The sequence below is a fragment of the Vidua macroura genome, chromosome 2, assembly GCF_024509145.1.
Source record: "Vidua macroura isolate BioBank_ID:100142 chromosome 2, ASM2450914v1, whole genome shotgun sequence".
Classification (NCBI taxonomy): Eukaryota; Metazoa; Chordata; class Aves; order Passeriformes; family Viduidae; genus Vidua; species Vidua macroura.
In genome coordinates, this window is record NC_071572.1 from 80,052,569 (window position 1) to 80,074,311 (window position 21,743).

At 40.3% G+C, this 21,743-nt stretch overlaps 1 protein-coding gene across 6 annotated transcripts; it reads right to left on the minus strand.

The window, feature by feature from the left end:
- Positions 1 to 502: 502 nt before the first annotated feature.
- PCF11 (PCF11 cleavage and polyadenylation factor subunit) lies at positions 503 to 21,541 on the minus strand. 6 transcript variants are annotated; one of them, XM_054002933.1, is made up of 16 exons: positions 21,266 to 21,541; positions 16,426 to 16,551; positions 13,982 to 14,170; positions 13,416 to 13,607; positions 11,531 to 12,639; positions 11,081 to 11,270; positions 10,353 to 10,986; positions 8,796 to 10,270; positions 7,329 to 7,416; positions 6,473 to 6,592; positions 5,839 to 5,947; positions 4,495 to 4,678; positions 3,929 to 4,084; positions 2,814 to 2,906; positions 2,233 to 2,268; positions 503 to 1,610 (listed from the first exon to the last, which is right to left on the minus strand). In XM_054002933.1, exons 1-16 carry the CDS (start codon positions 21,452 to 21,454, stop codon positions 1,401 to 1,403), a joined length of 5,100 nt encoding a protein of 1,699 aa, XP_053858908.1. In that variant the 5' UTR covers positions 21,455 to 21,541; the 3' UTR covers positions 503 to 1,400. The 6 variants fall into 6 exon arrangements, with proteins under 6 accessions (XP_053858908.1, XP_053858926.1, XP_053858917.1 ...); XM_054002951.1 differs by lacking the exon at positions 21,266 to 21,541 and adding an exon at positions 16,890 to 20,908; XM_054002942.1 differs by lacking the exon at positions 16,426 to 16,551.
- Positions 21,542 to 21,743: the final 202 nt, after the last annotated feature.

Sequence of the window (21,743 nt, forward strand, 5' to 3'; positions counted from 1 at the left end):
CCCTGCTCCAGGAAGAGGCTGCAATAACTAACACACCCCACTACACCACCAGCAGCCGTACACACCACTGCATGGACTTACATTACCCTGATCCATTGTATTTTTGTTCCTCTGGACTGTCTCTAATTAAACAGCATTTTAAAGTCTGGTATCTAGAACAGGACAAGCTCACAACTACAGCTCCAACCTTAACAGAAGAATCAAGTATTAAATCTTAAAAACTGCATTAAGTTTTTGCAGCTAGCATCTGCACTGCTGATTATTTCTACTTACAAACTAAGGGGGAATTCTGTCTCCCAGGTATTCCCACTGCAAGAGTAACATGCTAGGACAGTACACTGTCTTGCTTCTGTCTTGCTCCCAGCAAGTTAAAAATACACACTGTAACTAGCAGAGTGAATAAAACATCAAATGCATATTGAAACAAACAGCTTTATTTCAATTCCCACAGATGTACCAGCCTCACAGACCCATCACTGAAAGGAAGAGACTCACACTCAAATATATGCTTCATTTTATTTATAACATTTAAGAAATATTAACATCTCAGGATATCTGGTTTACCATCTAAGTCCAGTCATAAGCAACAAAAAAGAAAATGTTAACCATGTTTCAAATGAGCATTCTTACATTCATTCCCCCCTGTAACGTGAAGAAAATTCAGCTTTATTAAATTTGTTTGACTAATGGAAAAGTATCATTAAAAATGTCTTAACTACCAGGCATCCTGGTTTGTTAATTTTTTTTTGTTGGCACTTGTGTTCACCACAATCAAGCACTCCAGTTGGTTTGTTAAATTTTCCCCTTCTACCGAGAATTTTTTTGTGAGTTTTTCTGTGGATTTATTCTTTTGTTATTGTAATTGGTTTTTTAAACATCTGGGTATGTAAGGTTGTTCAAATAACTTTAAAAAGACAAGGAATCTAGGCCTGTCTGAGAAGCACCTTCCCTTGATAACCCACCTATGGGAAACTGAAGGAAGAGACTTGCTTTCATTTTTCTGAATCTTATTAAGCAAAAATTCATTTTAATTAATTTTAAACTGAAAAAAGTACAGAAACACTGTATTTATTTGATGGTGTGCATAAACATTACACTCCATACATAGCAAAAATATCTTTTATTTATAATTTACATTTCAACAAGTGAAAATTTTACATTTTTACATATACCATTAAATTTTCACGCATCTACAGAACTTTCACACAATGACACCTGAAACTGTGCAGGCAATAAGAAATTTCAAATACAAAAATGTATTTATTAACCAAACAGTAGTTGAGGCCCTGCCTCAATTGGACATTTTATTCATATAAAAAGTATCCGCCTTCCAGAATTAACACAGCAGCTCTTCTGTAAAAAAAAAAAAAAAAAAAAAAAAAAATCATACCGCAGTTCATTTAAACAGACTCCTCAGGTTCTGTTTTGATTTCTGTAGATGCAGGTGTGCTCTCTTCCGCACAGGCAGGAGGGGTGTCATCAGGTTCTTCTTTGATTTTAGGTGAGTCACAGGACTCTTCTGTTTCTTGTTTAACAATGTCCAACATTATATTCAGTGGATTTTCTGAAGGAGTCTTGCTGGGAGACGGTGTGCAATCAAATGATGATGTCTGCAAAGTTAAAGTCAACATAGCATTAGCACACTAAAATAACCACTTTTAGCCTCCTATTCTTTTGCCTGTTTTCAAAATGCCAAATATGTTGATGGTCAGGCACTCAAAAAATCCAAACTTCTACTCTGTCAAGCTTTTAAGAAAACAAATTCATTTTTTTAATAGCATTACTTTTTTTTCCAATTCCTTTGAAAAGTATCACAAGAAGTGATGAAATGCTTAACACATTACCATGAACTGGTGTAACTCCCAAAGCATTAAAAATGTCACACACACCAATAAATACAATAATAAATACAATAAATAAATACATTTTGTTACACACACCAATACCCATCTACCCCATTGTTACAAATTCCTAAGATTACACACGTTACGCCACAATAAATCCATCAAACCACAACTTTGCTTTATGGCACACAAGCTGTCATGGTACATCACTACCAGAAATGCATCTCAGCTAATTCTGTATTATAAACTTGCCATGCCCAAGGCCTCCAAGTCTTTGGCAAGAGAAATGAGCGGCCCATTCTGAACACATCTGCTCCCTGCAAAGTCAAGAGATGAAGCAAACAAACTGAAAGCAAAATGCTTCCAAAAATATGAAGGATTCACTTACATTCTGGTAATCTTCATAACAAGATGGATGGTAAATCTGAAAAAAAAAGTTATACATTTAAATATGTAAAAATAAATTATAGCAGGATCACTGATAATGAATTGAACAGTGTCTAGTACACATTATCACATAATTCATCTAGAGAAACTACGGTCTGAACAGGCTAAGTATGGTGTCAACTATACCTGTGACAAGATTTTGTGATGTTTATTTAGGAAATGTTATCATACAGAAGGCTGTTAAGTGGTGGGAATTACAGATGCCTGGTGAGTGCTGGGAATTATCTGTGCACAGCTGCATGCAGGAAGAACTGAACCCATACCTACACCCATACACAGAGACATCCATTTTTCTTTGAGCACTGCAGTGTAAGGGAGAGTTGGTGAGCCCATATCAATGACACCAGGATTTCAGGCACTTCCAAAAGCAGAGATGTTTGTGTATTTGGAAGCCAGAAAAACTACAGTAGGAATCCTTCAAGAGAAAAAGAGCACTTGCCACCTCCTCCTAGGTTTTTTTTTCTGTAATTCTTCAGGGGTTTTACTATAAATTAGCATCACATGTAAATAAGATCAAATTACCTTTTCATCTACCCTGATAGCATTCTTCAGGTGCCACTCTTCCTCTTCCTCATCCCAATACTGTTCAAATTGTTCTTGGCAAATTTCACAGCTCTGAAAATTTATTGGAGTAACAGAGATAAATCATGTTATTGCCATTTGCTGAACACATGAAATGCAAGAACCTAGTAGGAGTCAAATAAGGTTCTTTTAAATTAAGTATATTAAGCCTAGAACATGATCTTTCCTCTACACTTTAAAAATCACTTTAATAATTAGTAAACCTTAATTAAAAATTGAGTATGGTTTGCAGAGACAGGATCACCCTCTGGCCCTGAATACTGTTTGTTACTTGAGAAAGGCAAGCTTTACTACTTTAGCTAGTTAGTCTGCAAAGCACTTTGTAACAGTGTAATGCTGTCTTACTGTCATGTAAGACAATCCATTACAGCAATTTAACTAGTTTTATTTATGGCAGTATTTCTTAATTCTTCCCCCTTAACCTGCAATTTCAAGTCAAACAAGGCAGAAGTTTTTTAGTGCTTTTGTGAAAAATTATCAACCCAGAGACTACAGCACAAAAGGTGCTTTTTAAAATTTTTAAAAAAGGCCTTTCTGGTTTCATAGGTAGTTTCTTAGAGACTTAGCACATAAAACTAAATTGTAATTCTAACATTTGTATTTGATTACGACACCATCTATCAAAATACAGCTCTACTGGTTAGAGATTCAAATTGTGGTATTTCTTTCTTCTAAGGCCTATCTGCTACCAAAAAAGAAATTTTTGTGTTTGAAAGTACCAAAACCCCCGTAAATCCTGTAGTTATCTGAATGACAAACAGCCATCAAAGGACAAATCGCCTACGCTATTTTCTCTACATAAACATTCAGCAAATTAACACACTTTGCCCATTTCAATTTTGCTAAAACCACACAATGCCAATGGCTGTGGATTTTTTTTAACTACAGGTTTCTACTACTCCTGCCCCTGGGAAGCAACCATTACACAAACACACAACCTATGCAGGGGCTGCACAAAGGCCCAAGTACAATATTCCAGTTTACATTTAATAAGAAGAATACAGTACAAGCCTTTAAAAGACTACATTCTTGCTATCTGGCAAGCTGAAACTTACCTCCACTGCTCCAGCTGGTCCAGCTGGGACACTCTGAAACTCCTTCTCTTTCGCAGCTTCCTGTGTCTTCAACACAACCTCTTCATGAGCTTTTTCAAAGAACTGGCTTTTAGCACGCTCCTCTAGATCTGCTATTTCTTCGAATTCAATCCAGTCCTAAGGAAAGTGTTCATTCTCACTCAGACATCCCAAAGTATCATATTTAATAAATGTTACTTTGTTAAAACTGAAATATTTCCCACATGCAGAATAAGCACAGTGTACTCTTTCTCACAGTGCAACACTTCAAAAACTCTTTTACCAAAAAAATCACTATCCTTCAAATTCCATTTGCAGTGGAATGAAAACAGTGCAGTAAGCAGCTTTAAACTGTTCATTGTTCATCACACAACTGCCTTTTGTATTCTGACAGGCATTTGCGGACTATTGAATTATCTAAGACATCACTGTTTATCACAACCAACTCCTGTGATGATGCAAATTTCAGCTGCAATCCTACAGCACGTGTAGGAGTAAAACACAGAATCCAGCCTGTAATTTATCCACACAAATACTGCATTACTTACTGTTAAACTGTAGTACCATCTCCTGTGTGTTATTTTTCTGCTAACATCTTTTTCTGTCCGGTTCTGGCGATAATGCCAATCTAAATGATCTGCATAAACATCTGTCTGTGAAGTAGTGAATCTCATTCCACAGGAGTAACACTGAATTCCAGTGTACAGTCGATTTATAACACTATCATAACGCCTACAAAAAGAGAGAAAAATCTTAGCACTTCTTTAAAAAGAGACACTAAGAAGTCTCAGTAAATTGCTCCATTTGCCTACAGTAGTCGGGAAAAAGCATGGATCTGCTCCAAGTTAAAAGTATGCAATATGACTACATTTCATCCTGATTTTCATAGCACAATCAACCTAAACAATTCAAAAAACAATGGGCTCTTATTAACAATTCATGAGAAACATGCTAGTGTTGTGTTTCATTCCTACTAGCTTTTCTCACCTAATAATGCACAAATAGCAATGCCTTCATTTGGCCCAGCTTTACAAAGCACCACCAAAGCAGTAAAATTAAAATCATAGAATGGTTTGGGTTGGAGTGGATCTTAGAAGACCATCTACTTCCAACCCCCCTGCCATGGGCAGGGACACCTTCCACCAGGTTGCTCAGGGCCCCATCCAATCTGGCCTTGAACACTTGCAAGGATGGGACATCCAGAGCTTCTCGAGCAATCTATCCCCGTGCCTGGTCATCCTCTCAAGGTAAAGAATTTCCTCCTACTATACAGTAAATCTGCTCTTCAGCCTGAGGCCATTTGCCCTTGTCCTATCACTTCATGGCCTTGTGAAAAGCCCCTCTCCAGCTTTTCTCATAGTCCCCCTTTAGGTACTGGAAGGCTACGGTAAGGCCTCCCTGGAGCCCTTTCCCCTCCAGACTGAACCACCCCAAATGTCAGCCTATCTCCATAGCAGAGGTGCTCCAGCCCTCTCATGATCTTTATGGCCTCCTCTGGAGTCACTCCTAAAAGGTCCATGTCGTCCTTGTGTTAGGGCCCCAGAGAGGCATTGCAGGTGGGGTCTCACCAGAGCAGAGGGGGAAAATCACCTCCCTTGACTTCCTTGTCACACAGCTTTTGATGCAGCCCAGGCCTGGGCTTCACTGCCTATCACAACCTTAGCGCTGAAGTAACAACACGCATATTTGCGTAAAGGTAAGTTTTCCCATGTTAAATTTCCATCTTTCTCCTTTCTCAACTCCAACAAGGCTGACATCAAACAATGCAGGTTAACCTCCTCGGAACCACAAAGTGACAGATAATATTTTAAAAGCTTTTAACTGTCTTGAATGAGCTATCTAGCTAATGCCACATTGTTATTCCTACTGTAAGCCCATTCTACTATACGCACTGTCTAAGTTCTTCGACTATGAAGTTAGTGAGGTCTGGAACATTTTGATCTTCATTCTGATCATCATCTTCTTCTTCAGCAGTCGGCTGAGCCGATGTTTCATTCGCTTCTAGAAACCATGAAGATATTTTATCAAAATTTCAATACATCATCAGAAAGAAATTATGTGCTCCTAAAAGTTTTTTTTTTTCGTGCATTATTAAGACAATCTGACTATGGTCAAACACAAGTGTGTAAGAGCTAAATAAGTTATCTTCTGACACCATTTTAAAAAAGCATAAAAGAAAATAAGCCAGAATTTCAAATGAGGAAAACAATTTTCACCTCAGTATTTGGCTTTAAAATTCAGTGTTCACAGATACAGAAATATTTCAGAAGATGAAAAGACCCTGATTATAATCAAGAACAAGTTACGAAAGCACAACACCAAAGACAAAACTGACTGCTCTGGATAGCTGAAATGTAAATTAAACAAGATACTAAGAATTTACCCAATCACATGCACTAAATTCCTTCCCAGAAATAGAGTTCAGTTTAAGAAAACCTATACAGGAGTTCACAGTAGTTTGTATACTCAGATTTACACTTGAGCTGTGGATCGACTTGATAGTTAGAACATAATAAATCTACATACGCGCTGAAGTTGAATCAGTTTTAGACAATTTGAGGATCCCTGTTTTCAGCAGTTTAGCAAACAATTCATTCACATCAACCTGTCCAAGGTGGTTATCAGGATATGAATGGGAAAGGGCTCCTGGGTAAGAACATAGACATTCAAGGTGGCAAAAGGTTAGTATCAGAAATCAACTTCATTTTTATCTGTGTATCTCCCAACACAATTTTCCTGTTGCCTCCCATTTCTTTAATTCTTTGTTACAAATTATTTACCAAGTCTCTGCTTTATCTAGTGTTTGGCTATTTTTTCCCCTTGAAACAGGGAATTTTCGTAACAAGATTTTCCCTTCCTTCATCATGTATTCTGAACTGCTATCTAAGCTGGTTGTTCATACACAGATCTCTACTGGATGGTGGTTCTTGAAATGCAGGACTATCCTGGATTCATACATAGATATTTCCCCACACTCAAGCTACTTCATCACCCAGTTTAACTTTTTACGATGTTATTGAAGTTTTTCACTACTAACCACTCATACACTGGAAATGTTTGCACACCCCAGCACAGCAAGCTAGACCTGCAGACTGATGCTTTCCACAAAAACAGATCAAAACTATTTTTTTTGTTTTTTCAGCACAACTTTATACCCAAACCACATGGTTAAATGAAAACTAACAAAAGCCTCCAGAGTTTGATAAAAGTTCCTTAAGAGATGAAGGTGCTACAGACATCATATTTACACAGCCACTTCACTGAGGAGGCTTCCCTTGATCCACACAGACCCAGGAAATTGGGACATTAAAAAAGGTCATTTTTGTGGCTACCACCAAATGAACAATCCAAAAGAAATAGAAGGAATTCTACTGTAACACACCTGCAGGGTTCTGGACAAAACTTCCAGGATTTGGCAAATACTGCTGACCTTGGCCATAAGGTCCTGGTTGAGCAGACATGAGAGAAACCTGTGAAAGTAAACACTTATGCATACTTTGTATAATTATGTGATTATAAACTTACTTTTCACATTATTTTATTATTAACTTCTAGATGTTTCTGAATAATTTCACATATATTGGACTCCTTCCAGGAATAAACCTTATCAATTTGGTATTGAAAAGGACCACAGTCCTAATAAATAATCTTTCCCCATTTTCATTTTCCACTAGGAAAATTCAGATCACATCCTCATTTTGCCTAATATTAAAAAAATAAACAAACAAACCAACCCCTACCACAACACCTTTCCTTCTACTTAATAATCACATTTTCCAAACACAGTACTTCCTTTTAAATTGCTCATGTTCACCAGAACAGAGCTCCTCAAGAAATTCAAGTAACCTGTAAATGTCTATTAATAAACGCCACAATTAATTCCTATCAGGAACTGAACGAGCGTTCAGTACAGACATACATCTCAAAAGCAAGACTTTTCAGCACATCACTACAATAAGCTGTAGGTAGAAAAACATGTCTTTATAACACATTTGTAATTAAAAGGTTTAGAATTTTTTCCTTAACTGGCTGTTTTCTGGATTTACACACCATTTAAGATTTTATCCCATTAGAGGTCTGCAGGACACATTACCTGCTTTTGTACAATCAGTTAACTCTTCACATTCACTTTTTATCCCCTAATATTAAAAATGCTTTTTAAAATCTCTCATCTACTGCAAGAAATTACATCCGTTTCACCACTGTAAAGTATCATTTACTCCTTTTGAAGAGAGTGTTTCCAAGAGACAACAGCAAAGACAACTGAACTGACAAAGCAAGATGGTGCCAAAAGAATTTTAAAAGACAACAACGCAGTTGAGCAAGAAAGTTCAACAATGGCCCTGTCTTCCTCAATTTCCCCAAGTTATGGGTATCTCTTTACTTGTAACCAGTACTACCAGCTGCAAAAAGACAATTACTATTTTGGTCCAAAACTCAATTTTTGGTCCTAACTTCACACTTCTTAGAAAAATTAAACATGTATCATGTAATCACTTACATTATCTTTCATGCTTTATACAGAATACACTTTTGTTGAAATTTAATGAGAATACCAAAGGCTTCCAATAACCTGGTTTTGTATTGATGTTGAAAATAATGATTTCAAAGACATATTCTGAACTATGAAGTGATTGCAAAGATCCAGTATTTTAATACTTAAAAAAAGACTCTTGAAACACAGCAATGCATGTCCTTCTTAAACTATCTAGTGACTTTTTTAGTTTGAAAGTGACTCTCTGCCTACCAACCCTTCAGAAAAATATTCCATTTTTACAAGAAGAAATCCTACTAATTCTCTAACAAAAACACTTCTGCAAGCGAAGTATTTGATGCAATCAGCTCTTACCTGATTACTTCCCATTGGCATATTACTGAAATTTCCATACTGAGGACCCTGGAGACCTTTTTCTTCAAAGTAATGTCCAGCTGCTCTCAGTGGGAAGTTCTGTGCTCCTGGGCCAGCTGGCCCATTGAAATTTGGTCCAGGCGAACCATCAAATATATCAGGTCTCTGGAACTGCATTCCATGAGCTGGTCCATTGTAGCCCTGGCCAGGATGTTCAACAAACGGACCACCTTGTCCATATGGTGACATTTCTAGTCTTGAGGCAGGATGGTTAGCTACATTTTCAAACCGTGCACCCTGAAGGCCAAGGGGCAAGTCGAACCTAGAGGCTGGCTGGTGAGGTCCATCAAATCTTTGAGGTATGGCTGTTTCAAATCTTGCTTGTGCCTGTTGGCCAGGTGCCAACCTTGGACCAGGCTGTCCATGAATTCCATCAAATCTTTGCAGGAGAGACAGCTGTCCAGGCTGACCATCAAATCCAGCTCCATGGCAGCCATCAAATCTTGGACCAGCCCGACCAAGAGGACCATCAAATCTAAGTCCACCAGCTCCCTGGTGTACTGGTCCATCAATCAACCTAGGGCCTAGACCCGGCTGACCACGTGGTCCTTCCAGTCTCAGCCCACCACCCGACGGTCCATGTGGCCCCTCAAACCTGAGCCCACCACCTGATGGCCCATGTGGCCCCATGGGCTGACCATGTGGCCCCTCAAATCTGAGGCCACCTCCAAGTTGTCCATGGGGCCCCAATGGCTGCAAATGTGGCCCCTCAAACCTGAGGCTACCCCCTGGTTGACCATGAGGCCCCAAGGGCTGACCATGGGGTCCCTCAAACCTGAGACCACCCCCTGGTTGACCCCGAGGCCCCATAGGTTGACCATGAGGTCCCTCAAACCTGAGACCACCTGAAGGCTGACCATGAGGACCCTCAAACCTGAGACCAACTCCAGGACCTTCAAATCTAGCACCACCCACAGGCTGCCCTGCAGGCCCCTCAAACCTCAAAGGCCCAAGAGGTCCCTCAAACCGCAGTGGACCTCCTCCACCAACCTGGCCTGGGGGTCCTTCAAATCTCAGGGACCCTGCCAGCTGCCCCGGTGGCCCATCAAATCTTAGGGCTCCAGCTCCCCCTGCTCCTGCCAGTGGTCCATCAAACTGAGATGCACCTGTCCCCACCAAAGGCCCCTCAAATCTCAAAGCAGCCTGTCCAGCTGGCCCATCAATTCTGGAACTTGAACCAGCAGGACCATCAACAAAAGGACTGCCTTGTCCATCTACCCCAACCCTTGCAGCAGTCGGTCTAGGTGAGCCATCAAACAGAGGTCTGTCTTCCATCAGTGCACTTATCCTCTGCTTTGCTTCAATACCTCCAAATCTTGATCCTGGACTTTCTGGAAACGGTGCTTTCTCTGGATCTTCATACCTAGCTCTTTTGAAACGTTCAGTGAATGGTGACCTTGGCTCCTCTCGACCACCTAAAAAAACCAGAACAAGTCACATAACCACTAATACATTGTCAATTACTTAACAGATATAAAATAAAGTAAAATCACATACCAGCTTGCCCAAGAAGCTGTCTTTCTTCACGATTATCAAACCTACAGAGTGCATCTCCATCTGTTTTCTGGAACTCTGCTGTACTTTTCCCCTGTTGTCTGAGAGCATCTCTAAATTCATCCGATTCTCCCCAGCTGTCATAAGGATCAGAACCTCTTGCTCCTTTAGTAGCACGCTGGTCTTCAAGTCTTCTTCGACTCTCAAGTGGCGACAGGTTTTCAGCAAAAGGTCTTGTAGTGCCACTTACAGGAGAGTGTCTCCTTGATCTTTCTGCAAATGGTTCTTTTCTATCAAACTGTACTCCCCGCTTGGCTTTTGCCTGCTCACATTCTATTCCAGAAAGCAATGCATCAGGTATATGATAATCCAAAATATCATCAGGATCCAACAGATCAAGCCTTGACAATGAATGCTGAACTTGTGTCCTTTTTAGTTTAGCTTTATGTTCATAATACGTTAATTCTGCATCCGATAGAAGAGGTTTCTTTTTTAAACCACATTTTTCCTCTGTAGGGCTATCCCAGACATTACACCTGTGCTTTCCTTCCTGATACTGGAACAGCTGTCGGATCTGATGAGCTACCATGAGAAACTCATCTTGTGTTATTTCTCCAGATGTTAAGCGGTCATTAGCCTGTAATATAAAGTTTAAATTTAGACTTCCAAAGAGAGAAGAAAAAAACCCCACACCTGGGACATTTCTATGAAGACAGATTTATTAGTATTACCTTCTTAAGTAATTCTCTTTTACTTGCAGATGTCAATTCTTTGGGAATCTGTAAATTGGCATCCACACTTAACCGGTGTTGCTGCTTTGGTGCTCGGGGTGATAGAATTCCTTTACCAGCAGGCCAGTTTTCCCGATGTCTTTGATGAGGGGATTTAACAACTGCTTGGTGTTCATCATTCTGCTGTGAGCTGCAAACAAGAATATACGTAAAATATGGATTATTTTGTTATTCAGGATGTAATGGCTTGTACTAGAACGGATCATGGCAAAACATTGCTATCACCTTAGAATCTAAGTATGCATCATCTCTGTATTTCACTAATAGAAATAAGTTAAACCTATCAATTTTAACAATCTGAACACTGCCTCTCAAAGTCAACTATACTGAAGCCAACAGGAGAATTCCCGCTGACTTCACACAGAAGTTGTTTAAAAGATAGTAACTTACTTTTTACTTTCTTCCCAACCAGATTTCCACCTCTTGCCTGATTTGGATCCCTGCCAGTTTTCTGCATTCTCCTTTGGATCTGGAGAAGCTTTTGCAGAATGTTGGGTGGCTGTCTCTTGGGGGCGTTCTTCTTGGGCTTTTTTCAATCTCCTTGGATCACGCACCTCTTGTTTAACATTTCTCTTATTAGAATTTCTTTCATCTCTTGCTGCTTGTGTGCCTTCTTCAACATGAGACTGCTTAGGGCCTATCTGACGTATCTTTCCAATTTTAGGAGTCGATGAAGTAGGAGATAAACTCCGAAGTCTTCTTTTAGGTGATCTCCTCTCCCGTCTTTTTGGAGAATGCGTAGATGGTGATCTTGCCTTAGGAGAGCGTGACCGTGACCGTTTTCTACTACTTGATCTTCCTTGTTTCCCACCCTGTTTTTCTGACTCCTCCGTAATCACATCTTGTTTCTGAACAGCACCATTTATCACTTTATTTCTGCTCCCCACCGGTCTATGTTCGCATGTCTTATGCTCCTCTTTTTCCTTCTTCTCTGTACTTCTCCTCTTTTCTTTGACGTCCTCTTCCTTCCCCTCTGACTTATCTTGAAGATGTCTTTTCAGTCTTGGATCCCGCTTGCTGATGTCAGAAACCTTAGTGCTTTCACATTCCTGGCTTTTACTGTCTTTAGTATCGGGCAGCTTATTTTTTAAAGGGGATGGTGATTTAGATTTTGCTTTAGACTGTTCAAGTTCTTTCTTCTGTGTTTTTTCACTTGCTTTTGATTTTTCTGGCTTTGTTGAGTTCTGTTTTTCAGCCTGTGCTGTTTTGTTTCCCTTGGTCTCAGACTGACTGGTCACACTTGGTGAAAATTCTTTCCTGTGAGACTGATCTTTAGTATGAGAAGAATGTTGACCCATCCTATTAAGCCGAGGATCCCTGTTCACTATTTTGATATCATGAAGTGGAGGACTTGGGGATGGTTTGTTTTTTTCAGATTGCACAGCAGTTTGATGAGGTGGTTTAACTGTCATATGAGGTGTGGGAGACATGTGTTGCTTGGAAGGTGCTGGAACTGAAGCTATACTAGATGATCCCTGCTGAACACTGAGAGATACAGCCTGAAATTGGAAAAAAAAAAAATCCAGCATTAATCTGTATGCCACGACTCCTACCCAGAGGTGCTAATATTCTGTCTCAAAACCAAAACTGTAATAGCCATGTCTTGAAAATTATGAGCTTCAGCCATTTAACAGAAATTGACCCACTAATTGCTAATTATAAGCACGAAAATAATGTAGTACCATTACAAATCAAATTCAAATACAGTGCAAAATCAATATATAAAGTAAATCCTGCAAAATATGCAAATTTGGCATACGTTCCAATTGCAGTGCCAGCTTTGCTATATATTCCACATGCTCTAGGCAACTCAGTTGCCAAGTATCCTATTTTCACACTTCAGTTCAAAGATGCTTGATTTTGTATTGTCAACTGCTAACACAGCAAGACTTCAACTACTGCCAACCAAGGAATTGATTTTGCTTACAAACAATCAGGCTCCCTTGTTCCTTAGGAACAAACATATTTGAAACAGCCCATCTTACTGTTAGTTGCAAGAGGTGAAAGATGCAGATCAGAGTCAGGTATCATTCTGAAGAGAGATTAAAACCAAACCTCAAGAATTTCACTTTTTTTTTTAAGTAATACTTAAAGTTTCAAGACAACAAAAACTGTTCAGGAACCCCAGATCACCTTGCATTGTTCTAACAGTCCTAAAATAGCTACACTTGTTTAACATGAGGGAAAAACCAATGCACTGTACTTACCAGTACAGTCAAGAATTCTCCAAAAGAGAGACCCCAACTATGGAAGTTTTATCAACTATCCTACTCACCAACTGTGCTTTAGTCTGTTCCAGCTCCAGCTCTAGCTTTTTTTGCTGAAGTTCTAACAACTGTTTTTGCTTTGCAAGCAATTGCTGCCTTATCAGTTGCTCCTGTGTCAAATTCTTTTGTATTTCAGGAACAGCTGGAGGAGTAGAGGCACCAGAAGTGACAGCAGAGGTAGGTGCATTAGATTCCTCTGGCTAAAAACAAAATAGAGAGCAGTTACATTCAAAATCCTAATGAAATCAACTCCTTTCAGTGTTATCATGATGCAGTACCAGGACTTAGTTCATACAGCAGTTATAAACTGCATTTTTTTTGCCCCACTGTGATTTGCCTACTTTGACAGGTATAGGGAATTTAATATCAATTCTTTAATGTTCCAAAACCTAGAATTCAATTAGTAAATTAAAAAAACAGACCCTTCAAATATTCTGAATTTGTAAATTTCTCTTACCTGTTTACAAAGGTCAGATAATTCATTCTTAATATTCTAAATTGTCAAAAAGCAGCACACAAACAATGAAAACTACATGTATTACCATCTGTTCTTCCAAAAGGCAGAAAAACTTACCGATTTATTTAAAAACTTAGGATTCACATGGATGCTAGAAGTATTCACATTTGGGGGCAGAGGTTTAATTGGCCAGGCAGGATCTAATGAGTTGACTCTGACATCAAGTGCATATAGTTTCTTCAAAGGAAAAATATCATCCCATGTGGAGCGTAATTTAAATAAACTTTTCCTAGTATTTTCATCCACCTAAAACAATAAAACAATTCTATGGCTTGTTAAGTTAATATAGAACAATTTCTTAAACTTTTCTGTAGAACTTAAGATTTCATTCATTTCCTACTTCTATCTTGCCATTACAATATACAGAACTTGCTACACAAAATTTATAAGCAGTGCAGACAACACATCTCTATCAATGGGATCAGTAACAGAAGTTCAAATGTGCAATTGGTGTTTCAAGGCCATTTGAAGATTTTATTGTGTATTACCATGTTCTGAGAATTTTCTTTCAACTTTTCCATTAGCAAAATTCTCATTTTACTGGCCCAACTTCTGTGGAAAAAAATACAGTAACAAAAGTATTGAAAGGCAACCGCCTCTAAGACAATACATCATTCAAGTGTTTGTGCCAGAGTATAACAATGAAAAACAAATCAAGAAAAAACAAACTGAATGGAAAAAAAGGTGTTTTGCTCAGCTGTTTAGTCACTAAAGAATTTTTTCCAACAAATGCAATAAAACAAGTATTAGCTAAAATGAAGTCAATTACTACTTCAGTTCAGCTGCAGAATTAGACCCATCTATGTATGAGTCACAGAAATGTACTTGTAAGACCAGAGGCCCATTTTATCTCTTTACAAACAATTGGATTATCTCATGGCAGCTAAATTAGAAATTTACAATAAAGTAAAATTTAGTTCATCTCATAACTTAAATGGTTCAATTAAACAATAAATAAAAAACATTAAAGGACAAAATACATGCAGCTGGCAAATTTCAAAACCCCAATTCAATCATTAAGCATTGCCCATGTAGATGATTTTTGCTGCCATTTTCAAATTTTACACCTAGACACAGAATGTTCTGGAAAGTTTGTAGATTCTTTTTGGGTAAGAGCAGGAACTTCAATAAAAGTAATTAATACTTAGTAACTGGGGGATGATGCCTCCATACAATTTTCCATGAGAGGCTTCACTGAAGTTCACTGCAAAAATGTGCAGGAACGACTAAGCAAACAGTTCTGACTTCATGTATCTAAAGATACCTTAGTGACTATTTACTGATAAAACCCAAATCTGTAACAATGCCTGTGTGCTGGAATTCTACTCGCATTTTTTAACATGACCAACTAAGCTATTAGAAATGACTGCCACTTTACACATCTAATTAGTACACATAAATAGTTCTAGTTAGCTTACTAGCAAGTTAACATACAAAACTCTGAAGGTGAGTTATTATCCAGAGCTTCATTCAGCTGCAACTTTAACCACAACTCAGTAGAAGAGCGTTCACAAGTTAACACCGAAAAACCAAGTAAATCTATCTCTATCTGCTCTACACACAAGGAGTTTAAGTTTTCTACAGTCACGATCCCAATCTATTCCTTTCTTCATCATGCACTTTACATCTGAAAACCATATACAAAGCGTACTGGGATTTCAGATCCTCACTGATATGTAATGATAAATATGCAAAAGCATCATTCATCTCATTCTTATGGAACACCACTTTCTTCTAACATACAGGAAACCACAGAAGTTAACCCTTCTTTTCTGATCCAACTTAAACCCATTCAAGTCCAGCCTTTCAAAACCTTTGATATGCTTTTCTCACTCAGGAGTAGGCACAATTACTTCACTGAGCTTCAAGATTAAGAGCCAGAATTAAAATATATGGCAGCAGCTTTCAATGTTGAATGAAATTAAAACTTATTTATAATACAGTCACATTTTAAGGTCCTTCTCTCACACAGTCACAGCATTTTTTTCAGCTGACAGACCACCAAGAGAGAACCAGGTGTCAGTGCTACTCCCTCTTGAGTTTAAGCACTCATTCTGCACAATGAAAATTATACAAATCAAACAAATCTAAGTAGAGGAGAGTGAGGCTTTGAAAAATTCACAAGAAACCAATTCTCAGTCTATTCTTGGCATAAGGACTATTAACTATCTTAAAAATAAACCAATGATTCGTAATTAATTGGTCTATACATTACAAAATGTCCATCCAGCTAAGCCATCAACAATCAAAATCCTGTTAGCAAAATCTTGCCTGGAAAGCTACTGATGTTTACACAACAAATTAAGTAATACTTTGCATCTTTCAGCTAACTTACATGCTTGACAGCAGAAGGAATAATCTTTCACAGTATAGATATTTATAAAAACCAATCAATTTGTATAGTTCACGACACAAGAAAACCCAAACCTGCAATCACGTACTTAATTTTACCAGGAACAAATTTTGCTTAGAATACAGTACTTTTCTGAAAGTGTATATACCTTTTCAAATACACAAATAAATGTTGCAACTAGGTTTTTAGTAAATGCTGTGAGATACTCTCTTCCCACATTCTTGACAATGGAATCCATTAGGTACATAACGGGTAGCTTCTCTGATGCAGGAGCCTGGAGTAATAAGAAGAAACTGAGAAGTTTAGTACAACAAAAACATACTTCAACCTTTTCAAATAAAGGGATTACCAATCCCAGAAATACAGACCTCTCTTTTTGGTTGCCACTATAAATACCAAGGGATTTGGTTTGGTTTTTTTTTTAATACAAAAACTTAGTCTGAAAAATGGACACTCAGTTCAAAGTATAATGCAGTGGGTCTATCCCAAAAAAAAAAAAAAAGGAACACCTTAGATTAATTTGTTTGTGTATCAAAGCTTTGGAAAAAGGGGGACAAAAAAAAAAAAAGGAGGAAAAAAGAAGCCCACAAGACAGTATTGCCACTAGTGTACCGAGTGTAACCTTTTCCCTGAGGAAGCAACTTAGCAGGAAACCATTGTCAGCACTTCAAGGAACTTCTAAAAATCGTTTATAATTCAAACCTCCTGGATGGATTTTTCTGGATTTCACAGAACACAAATCAGACTTCTGGCAAATAGCCCAAGTCAGTGAACTTCCGTAGCTGTAAATTATATGTTGATTATCACAGTTTTTCGTAAATTACATGTAGAAAAGGTTGCAATTATTTCACTGTAATCCAACTGGATATAGCAGAGAGTCCCATTCTCTCTTGGCACTTGCAGATGGTAACAGTTCTGATTTCCAGAGTACATGCAAAAACAGTCAGAATAGAGTTCAAAATCCAGTCAAAACTCAATCATCTGGTGGACTGGATAAATGCACAGACAAGCTCAGGAACTGCAACGACCATTTTCATAGAAGGTTGTCTTCAAACTCTGGACACAGTTTTGCTACCGGAGTTTTTTTTTTTTTTGTTTGGTTTTGGTTGGGTTTTTTTAAAATCCTTTTTCAAAACTCATACCAAGTTTATGCAATAAAAGTGTGGTGACCCTGGACCGCTATAGCAACTTCCAATTTACAGAAAGCAGTACTGGACCAGTAAAAGTGATTTTAATGCCTGCCAGTAGCTTTCACAAAGCAGAAGGCACAGCAAAGTTCCAAAAAACATCAGCAAGTACACAGACTTGTTGAAGAGGACATGAAAGACAACACAGGCAGTGTGTGTTGACCATGAACCCCTTGAAGAGCATCCACTTGTAATACTTTAAGTTCCATTCACCATCTAGTAAGCTCGGGATAAAAGCAGAACAACTTCACTCACTGTTCATTTTAAACAGAATAGGCTACTAGATTCATTAAGGACACCTTACTTGGCAGGCCTATTATCCAGACAAGTGTGTGAAGGGCTACTGCTTCACCATTTTAAATTCAATTCCTTCCCCTTTAAGGTGGTTCACAGAAGGGCACCCACTCAAAAGTATTTTAACATGGGCAATGGGACTTCCTCACCCTTAGAAGTGTACTAATTTGCCATGACCTGAAACTTATTATTGAAGAGGGCAGAACTCCGTGTTAGTTGGGGCAGGAGGGTAGAGGGGGGTGTCATTGCCTTGGAACATATTGGAAAAAAGTAGAAAAAGGCAGGTGATGCAGTTTGTACATAAAAAGACAAAAACCCAGCTACGTTAGCTAAAACTGATTGCAGCACATTAGAAGCCAATTTCATGCTGTGACGTAATACTGAGCTGTAAACAAGCTAATGTGCGTGTTAGAAAAAAGCATCACTTAAGTCTCAGTCAGAAGACTGTGGATCTGCAGCTATTTAAAATGAATGTGGAATACTGGCTTCTTTGAAGCAGTCTGCACAATGGCACATTAAAAACACTCCAGTTCTGAGCACCTTCCTTTGTAACAAAATGACAGTGCACCATTTCTGACTTTTAGTCAGCTGTGTTAGACACACAAAGAGCTGTCCCAGAAGTACCTATGCCCAAGAGCTACTCCCCAAGTTGAATTCTTCCATTTCACCAATGCAGGAAAGTAGCTCACTACACTCTGCTAAGCTGGAAATTTGAGCTGGGGAACCATTAGTAGCAAAAGCACTGAAAAAAGTTTAACTGTCCCTTTCATCATGCATCAGACTGTTACAGCAATCACACACGGAAACACCATCATCTAGGTAAGGAAGCCAACATCCAACTATGGAGCACAATTAGCAGCTCAGCAGTATACCCTACTTCAAACATAAGCTATTCAGGTGTCGCATTTTAAGAAACGTGACTTAAATATGGTCGGAATATTTAAATCTTCTCTTCTGGAAGTGTTTATTATGTCAAGGCATCTAGCACGTATTTCAATAACCACAAAAGGGAATCCCACATCGGAATGCATTTTGTTTTCAGGAGGTCTCTGAACACCCCCAAGCAAGAAAGATGCCCGCACGACACTAATCAAAAGGCAGGGAGGCACCGTATAATCACCGGAACGCAGAAGAACACTAACTCTGAGCTCATCAGCATGATATTAAAGACTTCTTTACAAAACTCCCGCTCTTCCTTCAAAAAACGTAGGAAAGCTATTGTTGGAAATGTGTGGCTCTTTTTTATTAGTTTCCTATAAGATTTCAAGTTTAAAATAAAATCTGGCATTTCAACCCCAAGTCACAAACTTGTGAAAAATTTTGTTAAAAAAAAAAAAGCAACTTTGTATACAAAATGGGTCTTGGAAACAAATTCTGCTCTATACAATGGTAAATAAAAAGACAAATACATATTTCACACTTTTTATTTACAAACTTTATAATACCAGTCACACATTTCAGAACCATTTATTAAATTGTAAAGCAGACCACTCAATTTTTACACTAAACAAACTGTCTCCAGGCAACACTTTTTAAAAGTGGCTTAGTAAAGGAGATCACTTTCCCAGAAACAACTAAAAACTTGCCTTGAATAAACTACAGTCATAAACAGTAACTAGGCAGAACTAACCATTGATACAGGTTTTAAGACATCTTTTAAAAAAACCCCATACTTCAGGGCAGGTTCTAAATCACCCAGAAATGAAAAAAAAAAAAAATGACAGCATTGTTATTAATCACAAACCATTTTATACACATCCACTGCCCTTTAGGAGATATAATGGTGAGAGCTATTAGATTATGAGGTCACCTCCCCAAGGAATGGCAAAACTCAGCCACTGGCAGCATTTAAAACTAGACTGGAAGAAGTCTGTGGCACACTAAAAAGACATCCTGCATTGATAGAAAGATAGATTAAGTATCTTAAAAGATGTTTCCCAGCCCCATGATTAGATAGTACAATTCTCACCATTATAAACCACGATTAAAGCCAAAGAAAAAAAAAAAAAAAGCCTTTTAACACCTGAGATCAGAGGGAGCAAGGGAAACAACGGGGGAGGGGTGGCTGGCACGAATACGGGGTGGGGGGGGGTGGATTGAAAGAAGAACCCTTTTCTTCTAAAATGCTCGCTAAAAAGGTGCTGCAAACCCCCATGCATGTACAGTGGCTGACTGATGTCAGCAACTGCCTGGGCTGGGCTCAGAGGGAGCCTCCTCTTTCCCTTTTTATATCATGTGCCTTTCAGACGCCATGTTAGGATCCTACAGGCTGCTGTAGTTTCTACAGTCAGGGAGAATTTCTTCTACCACATCCTCAACTAATAAACTTCTCTGGCCAAAATAAATTAAATATGCACACAACACTAGTGCTACTCGGGGCACAGTTCACCTGAAATCCAAACAGATTACCCTAAGCCCACAGAATTTTCTCTAGCGAGGCAGAGCAAAACAACCCCCAGCACCACCACACACACTTCTCTAACCGAAAGAGATGATCACCTTTCACCCACAAACTTTTCTACGATATAAGGGAGCCTCCACCCCTCAATTAATCTCTCACAGGGACCGCACTGGGGAAATAGCCTTAACTTATACTTACAGGTCACTATACTTAGCTCTTCAGTGGCGAACAATTTGCGTTCTAGAAACTTAACCTTATTTTGCTTTTAGACCACCCCCCAAGAAAAACCCAGCTCTCCACGAGATCTCCCCACTCAGGTCCTCTCTAAAGGTTGCAGTATCCAACTACTATAGAAATCGCCTAAATGCAAGGGTTTAGTCACCAGATTCGGACATCGAATGCTGGCTGCATGTCGGGGGAAAACCCCGCTCCAAGGGCGAGGAAGTGCAGCTGCCCAGTCACTGCCGGGCCGCCATGTTGTGCTTGCTATTTACGCGGGGCTCCCAGAGCGAGCCACGCTGCCCTCCTCCCTCAGCTCTTCCTGGGGCGAGTCCCAAACCCTTCCCTACTCCCAACAGGGTGATATGGGGGCTGCTCCCCTCCCTCGAGTCCCCTGCTCCCTATGCGATGGGGGAATAGAAGCAGCAGCAGCACCCTTAAGCTTCGCGATGGAAGGAGGAGCCCCCGCCCGCCGCCTCGCCCCGTTGCTCCCTGGTCCCAGCTCAGAAACTCTTCCCGCCTCCGCCTGTTTCCCCCACGGCGACCCCCAGCCTCCTACACCCCCATCCTCCCCCAAATCCGTCCAAATCCTGCTCGCTCTATTCGGCCCCTCACTATCAACACCCCCCCGGCACTACTTCCTAGGCCCCCCCGCAGCCCCAGCCCAGCCATGCCCACCCCGCCCGAGCCTCTCCCTCTCTCTCTCGCCCCATTTCCCGACCCTCGGGCCCTCTCGTCCCCCGGCCCTGCTGTGTCCCCCTGAACCGCCTCCGCCGCTCGGCTCCCCCCGCGCCTATCCTGCGGGCCCCCGGGCCGCCCTACCCCGCTGCCCCGGCCGGTCCCCCCAGCAGTATAGGTAGGAGTAGTAGTCGGTGGAATATAAAAACCTTGGCGATTTGCGCCTCGATCAGGGAGACGATGTCCTTGGCGAAGGGCACGTTCTCCTCGGCCAGGATGGTCAGCATGTTGATGTGCGGCTTGCTGTTGAACGTCAGGTCCTCCAGCGACGACTGGTAATCGCGGCACGCGTCCTCCCGGGCCTCGCTGCTGCCAGCGCTGCTCTCCGGGGCCGACATGCTGCTCCGACCAGGACCCGACCCACCGACCGACAGCCCCCTCCCCGCGATCCCCCGCCGCCGCCGCCGCCGAGCGATGCCGATGCCGCCCCCCCGCCGCTGCGCTGGGCTCCTCTACCGCATCCTCCACGCTGAGGCTCCCGGTGGCTTCGCCGCCGGTGCCGCCGCTCCTCGGGCCGCCGCCGGCTCAGTCTCCGCGCTCACAAAATGGCGGCGGCGGGCACGGCTCGCGAACCGCTTCCCGCAGCCGTTGCGTCATGTGAAATTGTGCTCAGGAGAGGGGCCGGCG

What these genes read in the sequence shown, in the direction of transcription:
- PCF11 (XM_054002933.1), bottom strand. Translation starts at nt 21,454, where the DNA reads ATGTCGGCCCCGGAGAGCAGCGCTGGCAGCAGCGAGGCCCGGGAGGAC. An exon ending in AAAGAGAATTACTTAAGAAG is followed by an intron (nt 10,987 to 11,080) that starts GTAATACTAATA and finishes TTTATATTACAG; the next exon opens with GCTAATGACCGCTTAACATC. An exon ending in CTATCAGGGTAGATGAAAAG is followed by an intron (nt 2,269 to 2,813) that starts GTAATTTGATCT and finishes TTTTTTTTTCAG; the next exon opens with ATTTACCATCCATCTTGTTA.